The sequence below is a fragment of the Eptatretus burgeri genome, chromosome 3 (assembly GCF_056783735.1).
Source record: "Eptatretus burgeri isolate ZD-2024b chromosome 3, Ebu_testis_v1, whole genome shotgun sequence".
In the NCBI taxonomy this organism is placed as follows: domain Eukaryota; kingdom Metazoa; phylum Chordata; class Myxini; order Myxiniformes; family Myxinidae; genus Eptatretus; species Eptatretus burgeri.
The window spans coordinates 16,700,460-16,714,404 of NC_140963.1; the positions used below are offsets into that span (position 1 = coordinate 16,700,460).

The following is a 13,945-nucleotide window of genomic DNA, read 5'->3' on the forward strand; positions in this document are numbered from 1 at the left end:
CCATGCACGCGTGTAGTGCGTCCTGTTTTTTTTTTTTTCCATTACGTCTTGATCTGTTTGGTGTACTTGCTCTTCCATGAGCCTCGACGATGTACACAAAAAAAACAACAAAGAAACACGTAACTCACAGTTCACAAGATGATGAATTTGGCTGATGGAGTCGTCGGACCTAAGAAAGACAAGAAACATCAACTCTGGAATTACTGACCCCTGTCATTCGACTTCAAATTACTACCACAAAAACATGACATGGGTCAAGAGGGACTTCAAAGCAACCACAAGTCAGAACATTTCAGAGTAAGATGTGAATGAAAATGTTTCGTTGAAAGAGAAAATCCATGAATAACTAGAAGGGCACTTGGTGGAGCGCATACCTTCACCGTGCAATGGCGTCGCGCCCAATAACTTTTTGAAATGTCATGCTATATATCGGTTTAGCCCTATCTGTAAATGGTGAACAATCACTTTAAAAAGTTCAAGTAGACGGGTCCGGATACGGATCTGCACCAAAATATAATCAGTTCGTTGTTATCACACATCCAACCTGTCCACCAAATTTCGTCTGAATCTGTCTATGACTGTTTGAGATATCCTGTACACAAACAGACAGACAGACAGGGGTGAAAACATAACCTCCTCCCACCTTCAGCGGCAGAGGCAATTACACATACACATAACCAACCTTATTGTTCACACATGGGGCTGAAATTGGCGACACTGGGGAAACTGGGGAAGATGGTGGGGAAAGCTGGAAAAGTTCTGGCTTGAATGTGGAATTAGCCAAGGCCATGCATTCCTCCAAGCTCTTCAAAAAATTCCCACATGTGGAGTCGAGCACCGAGGATGCTTCATGGAATCTCTGCAAAGTGTACACGGCAAGGAAGATCATGCTCAGTGGAAGATTCAACAATTTGAGGATGCAAGAAGTAACATAAAAGCCGCAAAAAAAAAAAAAATAAATAAAAATAAAAAAAATGCACTGACATCCAGAAACAGCGGTGCATTGCGGGGGTGCCACATACCTGCATGTGCGGCTCAGACTCAGACTCGGCATGCTGCAAAACTGTGTGCATCACGCCAATCTGCTTCCCTATCAAGTTGCTGTAGAGCCGCAGCTCTGACATCTTGCTCTTGAGAGTGTCACTCGTTTCACTGATTTCTGGCAGTTGTGACGAGAACAAAATCGGATAACGTACGAGTCAGTTCGTACAACACGATACGCCACTCGTTGTTCAAGTATAAACGACAATTTTAATGAAATAATTACTTTAAAGATTGTTAAAAAAAACAAAACACACATAGAACGTTTAGCACGACTAAAGCAGTCTTCGACATCACCATTATACAACACCTTATTTAACACGTCCAAGTATGTAAATCGATTTAAATGAGGATTAAAAGAGGTTTAAAGGTGTAGAAATAAATTAATTACGGGTTTTACCCAATGTCTATTACACCACCCGATCTAACACGTTACATTCGTTTTTCGTGCCTGTTGTTTGTGTCCTTTGTGACGTCCTTAAAAACAGGAAGTTTCCTGTTTGGAATGATTTTCAATTTTGTTCGACTGCCAGCCAGGCACACTCGATGATCTCAATCCTTCTGTACGTATGCACGATCGGGGCGAACAATGTTAAAAGGCAGACTTGTCTTCCGATTTATGTTCAAAATATAACATTCCATTTAAATAAGTCGTTCGTTGATCTTAAACTGAAAAGACAGACGGACATGAATCGATTGGTCGACTTCGCTTACGTGCGTGGGGTATCGATTCAAATTGCATTCACTACGCTGGGAAGGATTTCATTTTTATCGGGTAAAAATTGATAAACGTCGATTAAAATTTTTAAAAATGGGGATGAATTAAAAAATGATGGCCACAAATTTATTGGAGTTCCATTAATGTGTAAACAAAAAATTACCCCCGGTTGGGGGTGAAGGTCATCTCTGAAGCTCTGTAGACGTGGATCTCTGATCGGCTTAGAATGGCTTTGATGTCATCTTGTCTTTTGGTTCAACGTACAGACGAAAGCCCGGGAGTAAAAAGGATAGAAAACCTCAGAAATCAAACTACATTTCTGAGTTATCCGGAGATAGATTTTGAAAATTGTTGATTTGGAACATTTATGATCGATGAGTCTTCAAAAGGATAGAAACCGGATCTCAGAAATCAAACCGCATTTCTGAGTCATAAATGGTGGATGATATTTTGATAATTTCATAAGTTTACAGCATCGGTGACCTTGACATTGACCTTCAATCAGGTCTAAAGTCATACCGTCGTGCATCACTCATTGACCCCTACCTACATACCAAGTTTCATCAAGATCGGGAGAATTTTTTTGACCGTATCACATCGATGATTTTTCCAACTTTGAAGACACGTGACTCGATAACCAGGACGAATTTTTAAAAAACCGGCCCCGACCAAATTTAGATATTGTTCCATATTATCAGAATCCGAACTAATTTTGAAGATTGGATAATAAACGGTGGAGGAGATAGATTTTGAAAATGGACGATTTCTCAACTTTGGAGTGACCTTGACCTTCAATCGTGTCTACAGTCATACCGTCGTGCATCACTCATCGACCCCTACCTACCTACCAAGTTTCATCAAGATCGGGCAAATTTGTTTTTGACCGCATCACATCGATGATTTTTCCAACTTTGAAGACACGCGACTCGATAACCAGGACGAATTTTAAAAACCGGCCTGACGAAATTTAGATATTGTTCCATATTATCGGAATCCGAAGGAATTTCGAAGATCGGATCATAAATGGCGGAGGAGATAGATTTTGAAAATGGACGATTTCGCAACTTTGGAGTGACCTTGACGTTGACCTTGACCTTCAATCGGGTCAAAGGTCATACCGTCGTGCATCCCTCATACCAAATATCAAGAAAATTGGAAGGAAAAAAATGGGGACGTACGTACGTACGTACGTACATACATACATACATACATACATACATACATCGAGACTGGTTTTATTTGGTCATCTCGTCAGAGATGACCTAAAAAGTGCAATGAGTGTTCAGCGGTTATTCACATCACTGCCAGGCTGGCAGGATAGCCTAGAGCAATGGTTCTCAACCCGCAGTCTAATCGACACATTGCCTTGGTCCAAATTATATCTGTTGAAAGAAAAACTGCTTAGAACAAAGGGAATTGCCAGATCTCCACTGATGTGGGTGTTAAACGGCGGGATGGCCTCGCCCTAGAGGTACGCATACTTGCCTCTCAGCCGTTTAGTCTGGGTATATTTATTTGATTTTGATTTTGTACACAATGCTGAGGCTCGTATAAGAGCGACCACACAGAACATATAACAAAGGAAGCAACGAGACAAGAGGGGCGGGAAAGGGAAGCACGAAACAGTGGAGGAATAGACACATGAGATCTGTGGAAGGGAGAGAGATGGGGCGGGGTACATGGGGTAAACAAGATGGACACTACAAGGACTTTCAAGAAGGAAAGCAGAGAATTTGAAACGGAGGTAGAAAAGATCGTGGTTTTGGATGGGGGAAGATAAGAGATGGTGGTGAACAGCTGTTTTGAAGACCTTGAGGGAGGAGTGGGATTGAAGAGAGTGTGAGAGTTTGTTCCAGAGGTGGGACAAAAAGAGAGGAATGAAAGAATGAAGGTGAGCAGTGATTCTTGATTTTGGCAGTTTCACCAGAAAGCGGTTGTTGGTGGGCATCGAGTGCCCTGTGGAAATATGGTGGGGACATATTGCAGGCAGAGCAGGGTGTGGCCCCATTCGGCCCGGGGGGGGGGGTGTGTGTGTGTGGGGGGGGGTGACGCTGAACAGCGATCATGCATTTGGTCCACGTGCCGCTTCCACACCTCCCCACCATCAGTCCGCACCATGCAATTCGCCGGCCCCAGTACCACAGCCGGCACCCATTTGGAACCATGGAAATAATCGTGCACCATTACCCGCTGTCCCACATCGATACCGCGCAGCAGCGTCGGACGCGACACCGTCCCACTCCCCGACCCTCCAGGTTGCAGCAAATCCAGTCTGGACCGCAATGCCCGTCCATAGAGACGAATGGCAGGAGAATCACCCGTGACAGGATGAATCACATTCCTGTAATGGAGCAAAAAGACATCGACCACCGTCTGCACAGGTGCAACACCCCCCCTGCGCAAAGCCCGTTTCAACATCTTAACAAACGACTCAGCCTGCCCATTCGTCTCAGGATGATACGGTGCGGACCTTAGTTGTCGAATACCATTTTGACGCATAAACTCATCAAATACACCTGCGATGAACTGCGGACCGTTAGAGACCAGGATCTCCGGTAATCCTTTATTAGCAAAGATCGTCCGCAGTTTCTCTACTGTAATGTTTGCTGATTTATGCTGCATTACTACAACCTCCGGCCATTTAGTGAATGCATCGATCACAATCAAAAACATTTTGCCATTAACCGGCCCCGCAAAATCTACATGGACCCTCTTCCAGGCTCTGTCTGGGGTCGGCCATAGCCCCGAGGCTCGAGGCGGGTTATCAGCATCTGTCTGGCACATGGCGCAACGCTTAACCAACTGCTCAATGTCTTTGTCCAACCCCGGCCACCACAACAGGCTACGAGCAAGACTCTTGGTCTTCACGACGCCAAGGTGACTGACATGCAGCTCTTCCAAACACCGCTGCCTGAACTTCGGTGGAATCACGGTCCTCATTCCCCACATAACGCACCGTTGGACCAACGACAGCTCCGATGCGCGTGACATGAAAGGTTGAGATGCCGGTGTCGAAGGTAGATCGCTCCAATTCCCCGTAGAAATCGCCTGGACGACACGGGCGAGCACCGGATCACGAGCCGATTCCACCGGACCTGTTTGGCCCGCTTTGGACCTGGCCCAGCGCGAACACATCGACCCGGTCGGCCGACTCAGACGCAGCTGGACCCTCCGCACATGGCAAGCGTGAGAGCCCGTCGCAGTTAGCATGCTTCTCGGTGCTTCGGAACTGAATATCATAATTGTAAGCAGCAAGAAACAGACACCACCGCTGTATTCGCGCGGCCGCTACCACCGGTACTCCGCGTTTGGGTTTCAGGATGAATTGAAGCGGTTTGTGATCCGTCTGCAAAGTGAATGCCGCCCCAGCAGGTATTGATGAAACCTCCGCACACCCCAGACGAGGGTGAGAGCCTCGCGCTCGATCTGGGCATATTCCCACCTGCTGCGGACAGGGTCCGGGATGCAAAACAAACAGGCCGCTCGGAACCATCGTCCATCCTGTGGGAGAGCACTGCCCCGATGCCATATGCAGAGCTGTCGCATGCCAATAGGAGCGGACGCACAGGCTCGTAGTGCACGAGGACCATATCCTCTGTGAGCAGCCGCTTGACGCGGTCGAACGACGCATGGTGTGCAGGCCCCCAAGCCCAGCGCTCGTCCTTCCTGAGCAACCGTGTTAACGGCGCAAGTTGTGAGCTGAGCCCGCGCACGAACCTTTGGTAATACTGGGCCATACCAATGAACTAGCGCAGCTGCGTCTTGTCGCAAGGCGGTGGCATGTGTTGAATCGCCTCCACCTTCCGAGGATCTTTCAACAGCCCCTCCGGCGTGATGATGTGCCCGAGGTATTCAAAGCGCTGCTTGAAGAACGCGCACTTGTCCCTGTTCAAGCGCAGGTCGCACGCTTCTAGCTTTGTCAGCACTTGGACAATGTTCGCAAGATGCTCGTCCGCTGTTTTCCCCGCAATGAGCACATCGTCCAGGTAGGTCTGAGCGGGCAGGCTAATGCAAACCTGATCCATGGCTTTCTGCCACAAAGCTGGGGCCGAAGCAATCCCAAAACAGACTCGGGTATATCGATAGAGTCCTTGACACGTGTTGATTGTCAAAAGCTCGCTACTCCCGGGATCCATCGGCAGGTGAAAATATGCATCACGCAGGTCTAGCTTCGTGAAGTATTGACTCCCCGCCAATCGCGCATATATTTCATCGATTGACGGCAGTGGATATTGCTCCACGCTGAGCCCCGGGTTAACCGTGGATTTGAAGTCCCCGCACAATCGGACGTCTCCATTCCGTTTCAGCACCGTGACAACCGGGGTGGCCCAATCTGAGTACGACACCCATTCGATCACTCCACAGGCCTCCAGCCTATCCAGTTCACCCTTGACCTTGTCCCGCAGGGCATACGGCACCGGTCGTGGTTTACAAAAACAAGGAACCACCCCCTCCTTCAGGAAGAGCTTTGCCTCCATGCCCTTGAGTTTCCCAAGGTCGTCGCAAAACAAACCTTGATGTCTTTGAAGAATCTTCTCCAACTGATCCTCCCACCGGCTCGGCACGGGTTGCACAAGGTGAACTGCGGCCCAGTCTAGCCTGATGTGGGACAGCCAGTCTCGGCCGAGGAGAGACGGTCCCCTCCCCCGCACGACGTACAACGGAAGCGTGGCGACCTGGCCTTGGTACCGCACAGACACGTCTGCCATCCCGACTGGCGTTATCTTCTCGCGGGTGTACGTAAACAGCGTGAGGTTTGACCTGATAAGCTTCAGGCCGTTGAGTCTACGCGCGGTCTGTTCGCCGATGATTGACACAGCCGCTCCCGTATCGACCTGGAACGTGATCGGCGTTTTGTTCACCTCGATTTCCACCGTCATCGGGCACGCTGCCGCCGGGCCAATTGAAAACAGGCCCATCAACGGCCGCCGGTTCCGCCCCGGGTCGTCTCGCACATTGCCATCCATGACCTTAACGGTGGTCGGCGCCCCACACGCTTCAGATGACCCACCTTGTGACAATTTAAACACACGGTGCCTTTATACGGGCACGCACGGCGCAGGTGTCGACCTCTGCATCCCAAACACGTCCGCGGGGTCACCTCGCCGCACGTGCGGCGACGTCCGACCCGCACCGAAGGTCGTGCGCGCGTCCCGGGGTGCTCGCGACCCCGCGTGGCCGGTGATGGCCCGAACATCCCCGCGAGTCTGCTCGACCGCTGTAGCAGTGCTGACCGCCGAGTCGAATGTAATGGCTTCACCCTTCAGCCGTAGAACCGCCGAAACCATCTTCGCATCTTGTAAACCAGCAATAAAACGATCTCTGAGCCGCGCTGGACGCTCCCCCGCCGTGAACTTGCAGGCCACGGAAGAATGCTTAATCCGCGCCACAAAATCAGCGACGCGCTCCTCTGCACCTTTCAAGAGGCGATCGAACTGGTATCGAGCGAGCTGTAATGACTTCTCCGGCGCCATGTGTGCTTTCATCTTCTCCACAACGTCCCGAAACGACAGCCCGTCATCACGGGGCTTGTCCGGCGCCACTAAATCACTCAGTAGTCGATAATGCTCCGCCGATAGCGAGGCGAGCAAGATCGACTTCTGTTTGCTCTCGTCGACCACATCATTCGCGTGGAAATAGCATCCCAATCGCTCCGAAAACAATGCGAAGTCGTCTCCGACGAAAACGGGCACATGTCCGTTTTCAACCATCCTCGTTGCCAACTAGAGTGTACGAGGTGCAGTGGAACACGAGAAGCAAGAGCGTTAGCATCAACTCCGCTTTATTGCGCGTCCGGATGTACATTCCTGCCACCGCTAGCAGGCGAGTCATGATATACGAAAACCCAATCACGTGATACAGCACAGCGGACGAAAGCTTTTTATGTGGTTGGAAGCTCAGGTGTGCCAAGGAAGGATTTGCACGACGTAAGATGCCCAGTCGGCGACTGGCTTTGGAGGCCAGCTTGGAAATGTGGCTTTCCCAGGAAAAATAATTTGAATCCTGACCCAGCCATAAACCCATCATGCTTGTGTTTTACAGGCAGGTCGATTTATCATTGTGGGTGCTGTTCCTCTGATGGACGTTAACTGGACGTCACGTTTGCCGGTATTCGTTGGTGAACGCCAAAGATCGCATGGTGTCCTTCACGAAAACTAGGCGAGCTATCTCCAGCACCATGAACAAATTACAAATTCCTTACACACCTACATCAGCGGCAACAGCCGTGCCCTCGGCTAATGATGCCATTCCGCAGCCTCGTTCTGCATACGTTAGAAGAAGTGTCAAACCAGATTCCTTCTAACAGTTGAGATACTCAGACTTCATAATTTGTACCTTTAAAATGTGCTTGGTAAACATATGACAAGGTAGAAATGAGAGGTGTCACAGAATATTGATATGGATCGCATTACTGTCAGATAATAATAGATACAAACCATTTTCAAAATGTATACGCAGGAAGTACGTTTTGTGGGTTGTGGCCCACAGAACACGTGAGAGCTGAAAGTGTAGCCCCATGATGAAGCAAGCTATCACTGGCACCCAGGCCCAAATTCCAAATTCCTGCTTTAACTTACAGGGGGCATTGCATCAGTGGCACAACTACTCCCCCAGCCCAATGGTGCTAATGGCAGCCTTGTGTTGCAAGAAGAAGAAGAAGCGTACAAACTGACAAGCTTCAGAACCTGGAATTCCAGATTTCATTGCATAAAGCAACTCTGAGTGATAGACATGATAGTCCACCGACAATACCAGAGACGGAAGGAAATTGGCTCAACAGGGGCTGTTGTTTGGCCAAAATATTACCTTGCAATACCTTTGGGCACCACATTTGGATCGTACCTTTTTCTTTCTTGGTGCGGCTGTCATGCAAGCAGGCCTTCGCACTGCCTAATGCCACGAGCCAGCGCTGTCTTTGCAACGGACTGGTGGCACGCACATAAAAACACTGCTCTCCAGGGATTATCAGGTCCATCCGAGTGCAATCTGCCGGATTCACTGCATACACAGCAAACCGTACACGTATCGTGGGCAGTCAACAAAAGGAACATCTTGCAACACGTCACGCAGGAGGAAAAAACAAAAATGCTGTTAATGCAAACCTCGCAGCTCTGAACATTCTTGCAAAAACCTTCACCAACCTTGAATCTCACACACAGACATCTTGATGCTGCCCTTGCAACCTTTTCCCACATCTTCCTGGTATTCGTAGTATGATAAGATCCCACCATCCAGAACAAACCAGCGAGACTGCCAACCTGCCGAACACGATTAAACTCAGGATGGAGGAGGAGGAGGAGGAGGAGGAGGATGAAGAATATGGAAGAGGAAGAACAAGAGAGGTCACCAATACACAACTCATGAATGGCATATGCAGGCATCGGTCTTCAATCTTAAAATATAATATCTTTCACTTCATTACCGACATCACCAAAGGTGGACAGAGGTTATGTTTTCACCCCCGTCCATATGTCTGTCTGTGAGCAGGATATCTTGAAAAGTTATGGAAGGACTCAAATGAAACTTGGTGGACAAGTTGGGTGTGTGACAAAGATGAATTGATCAGATTTCAGTGAAGATCCGAGTCCAGATGTTTGTCTGGATACTGGAATTTCAAAAGCGATTCTTCTCAATTGAGTGATTGGGACAAAAACTATCCCACTGTTGGACCACGCTATTAGCGGGGGATATGATCCTGGAAAATGTCGCGAATGTCGGGGCATTGTTTAAGTGGAAAAAGGAGGGATAGGTTCCCAGCGCTTCGTGATTCCTGAACGAAAATCAAAAATCCATTGAAAAACCGTGAATATGCTGGTGGATAACTGCGAATACGCCCGCAAAACTGCAACCCCCCCCCAAAACAAACAAACAAAAATTGTGAATACGCAGATGAAAATGAAAAAAAAACCCCCATGAACACGCCAGTGAAAAACTGTGACAACGCCCGGGAAAAAGTGAAAAAACCCGCGAGTATGCGACGCACAGGGACGCGAATGTCGAAGCAGGTCACGTTTTATAAACCGCGAACACACATGGTCCGTGAATAGGGAATCCGGAAATAGCGGGGTCTGACAGTAGAGCACGATATTTAAAAAAGTTGTGGACGGGTTATTACAACACGAGGTGGATGAGCTGGTTAGTGACAAGAACAAGCTGCTTAGATTTTGGTTGAGGTCCAGATGCAGATCCGACCTAGCAGAGGGATGCGAACATAAACTGTTCTACCGAGTGTCGTTGTCGTAACAAGTGATCTGAGAATTCATTTCCAGTGTTCTGAACGGCCTAAAGCTGAAGTCCTGCTAATGGCCTGGCCATTATTTTGACCAATGGCCTGGCCACACTGACGTTGCATTGCGGTGCGCTGTGTTTTTTGTAAGGTGTTTTGTAGTGTGTGCTATGAATAGGTTGAGCGCACTGGTGTCGTTTATCTTTATTGATGGGGTCGGTAGGACATGAAGGATTGCTATAAAACTAATGAGATTTGGTACAGTTATAGTAGATGAAAGGAGCTTTCATTTGATACCAAGCACGTATATTTTGAAGGTAGGCCACGTGATTTTTTTTGACCTGAAAATCATGAAATTTCATATTTTTCCCATTTTGAAAGGGCCTAAGATAAAAAAAAAAAATGCAGTAAGTAGACACCTGGTAATTCATATTTTGGTAGACATTTTAGTATATTTTTCACACAAAAAATTACATGGGTGACAATAAATGAAAGGTACTTTAACATGGGTCAAAGATGCCCGTTTCAGTCGTGCTATTTTGATTTTTACCAGTTTTGAGGGTGGCTGCAGGCCTCGTTTTTTCTGCAATGTATCCGGCTTTATTTTTTCTTCAAAATACCATAAAAGTTGCATTAGGAAAAAAAAAATTCATTGCTTTATCTCAAACAGATGCCAAGAAATGGGTTGCGGAAATTGAAGGATAATTAGGGGGTCGTTTTTCTTCAACCAACCTTGACACGCTCTAGGGGTCATATCTCAAAAACTACTTGGAATACAGAACTAATATTTGACATTTTTTCTGTTTTCAATATTTGTCCAACCTACATAAAAAAATCATGAAAATCTGAGATGATCGACCTGGAGGCATTTGTTGATTTGACACGGAATTCCCCCCCCCCCACCCCCGGAGAAGAGCAGATGCCATTCCTGTGGTTAAACTGTTGATGAATAATTTTGTCTGTAGGTTTGGGATACCCTGTAGGATCTGTCGCGGTCAGGGAACTCATTTTACAGCCGAAGTGGTGAAGGAGATGTGTCGGGTTTTGCAAATCAAGCAACATCTCAACTGCCCTCATCATCCTCAATCTGCGGGGGCAGTAGAGAGGCAGAATGTATTTCTAAAGAATAAACTGGCCAAGATTTGTGAACAGACTGGATTGAAATGGCCAGATGCACTGCCCATTGCCCTAATGACTATGAGATATACCGCAAATCGGAAAACTGGCTCATCTCCGCACGAGATTCACATGGGAAGACCAATGAGAATACCACACTCACCTCCATTAACAGTAAAATAAATGAACGTGCAGCAAATGGATGAAACATTGCTGGCTTTCTGTGTCTCCCTGAATCATGCTGTGAGGACCTTCTATGTGCAGGTGAAGCAAGCCTTGCCTGAGCCTGCCACGTCTGTTCACCACAACTTCAAGCCGGGGGACCTGGTTTACGTGACGATTTACAAAAGGAAGAACTCTTGAAGCACGGTGGTGCAGGCCGTTCTTGAACTACTATTACCCACACAGCTGTAAAGTGTAAAGGGAAAGCAACATGGATTCATGCCACACACTGCAAGCTGGCACATGGCCAGAAGGAGCCCGAGGAGAACGTTGCTTCCTGATCGCTTTGATGATTCTTTTTATTGCAGGGTTATTTGTGCTATTGGCTGCAATTTGTACATTGTGGACATGGTCGGTAAGGACGATAAGTACTACTCGTGATCAAAGTCATTTGTATGTTCCCCAGCCAAGTGCCCATCACACAGCCCGCCGAGCTAACCACATAGCACCTAGAGACCGGAGAAGCTCAACGGGTAAAATGGAAGACGATAAGGGTTCAAACAGAACGGAGTTGCAGAGGAGTGTCGGAGCACCCTTGAACCCACAGGGACTACATGGGATAAATACTTATCTGGCTCTTTCTCGTAACCACGCCAAGGCTTTTAATTAGACTAATTGCTGGGTCTGCACAAAAATACCTCACTCAGCGGTTACCGGGATACCATTGTTGGCAATACCATTTCATCTGGGTTAAATGGAAGAAATGGAATGAATGGTATAATAACACTAACAACCACAATAAGGATTGGGAGACGGACTGGCGAGACCACATAGTTACTGATAGGGACGGGAATTGCCTGCAGCAACGGAATTTCGGTGACTGGTTTTGGCCAAGTTTTAACTCGAGCAAGATAACTCTATATTTTGTGGTGGAACAAGCGAAGGGAAAACCGAATCATTGCCTGGTGCAAGAGGTATGGGAAGAAAGAATGGTAGGAAAATCTGAATGCAGTAACTATGTCTCTAACAAGCTCGAATGAGCTAAGATCCTCATCCTCTTAATGATGACGTCATAAAAACGAATACGACGTCATTGTGATGTATCAAGTTTGCGATAAATTATCTATCCTAATGCCCGGCTTGATTCCCACAAACAAAATTCAAACAGCTTGCCTAGTTTCGGAGATACTGGTATAGGCGATTTCCATTAGTGGCGATATTATGACGTCCACTTTTTTTCTAGGAAGAATTTCCAAAATCGGAGATGGTTACTGCCTGCGCGTGGGCTTTCTGCATATGGGCTGTTTCACAATGAGGGTACCAAGTTTGTCTCACAACCACTAAAAATTCAAACTCAATATTTTTATTTCTCCAAATCCAACATTGTTAATTACAATACTTAAATCCAAATTTTTGGAGCATCTGAATGAATATTTCTTATTAAAAATAATACCCCAAGGGGATGTTAGGAGAGTATTTTTTAAACTACAAGTCATTAATACAATTCAACTATAACCACAAAATAACAACACTATCAAACTTCAGTGGTTTCCATATGTTCCACAAGTATTACTCCATCACTGGAATTATGATTCAGTATACAAATGAAGTATATTTGTAGAAATATCAATAAAAGACTGAACTAAGTTTCAAATATCCAGAACAAAGATATGTTTTAATTACCACTGCATATGATGGAATTTAGCACAAAATTTTAAAACTACATGTACTTTTCTACATATTCTGAAAAAAATACTAATTTATCTCTGAAAATAAAAGTTTGCCACCGCAATGAAAAATATGAAGACAAGCCGGTAGGCGACATGGCTGCTCGCTCTAGATGGAAAGCTGGCCGACGCGACTAGCCGATATTCATGTACATACTATCAATCAATTTAGCACAATAAATATGATTATCACAGCCCTCTTAGTTTGCGCCCAGAAACCCGCCTTGTGAAATTTCAGGCGTTTCCAAAGAGACTCTAACAAATGGCAGCCCTGGTAATTCCATTTATCTATTCGGTAAAGATTTTATTTTTTTATATGATGCTGTAAGACATTCTCCTTGGGCACAAAAAAACAGGTCCCTCGGAGGTCCAGTTTCGAGGTATTGATTTTTTGTACAGTCCAGAATAAGTGTACGATGTACGATAAAGTATTTTAGCTGTTGCTAAGGCCTAAGTCACATTTGCCACGGCAGCCGTGGGGTCTCCAAAATCTACGGCCACTAGCAATTATACGGCGGCCGCAGTATTTCCAAGGTCACACAATGTAGCAGTCACCTATGTTTTTATTTTTCGGGGAGCCGCACGGCGTATTTAGAAATTGTGGAGACCGAAAACGTGGTGGTGCCGTACGATCTTTGATTTGATGTCACACGGTGACCTTAGGGTGTCCCTGCGGCGGCCATAGAATTTTCAAGGCAGACGCAAGGCGACCGCAGGGGGGCCCTAAGGCGAACGTGCGGCCAGACGGACAGTAACGAGTAGGTATATATATATATATATATATTACACACACACCAGTTCTTTTTTTACTGATATAAAAATATAACAGTTCGGAATATACCAGTACGTGGTGCCCCCAGAATCTGAATTGAATTCGTTCCAGGAGGCTGTTCGGATTGCAAAAAGTTTGATTCCCAAACTATTTTCCCAATAAGAAATAATGGAGTGAATTAA

The 13,945-nt window shown here is 46.5% G+C and overlaps 1 protein-coding gene across 3 annotated transcripts in view; it reads right to left on the reverse strand.

Annotated features, from left to right (window-relative positions):
• Positions 1-13,945, reverse strand: part of LOC147029452 (pleckstrin homology domain-containing family A member 3-like) — a 38,541-nt gene that overhangs the window by 8,891 nt on the left and 15,705 nt on the right. For all 3 annotated transcript variants that reach the window (XM_085872504.1, XM_085872505.1, XM_085872506.1), the window contains 5 exons: positions 8,902-9,018; positions 8,603-8,758; positions 1,023-1,159; positions 683-859; positions 129-169 (listed from right to left, as the gene is read on the reverse strand). In XM_085872504.1, coding sequence (XP_085728630.1) covers positions 129-169; positions 683-859; positions 1,023-1,159; positions 8,603-8,758; positions 8,902-9,018 — 628 coding nt within the window. The remainder of the gene's footprint in view (positions 1-128; positions 170-682; positions 860-1,022; positions 1,160-8,602; positions 8,759-8,901; positions 9,019-13,945) is intronic.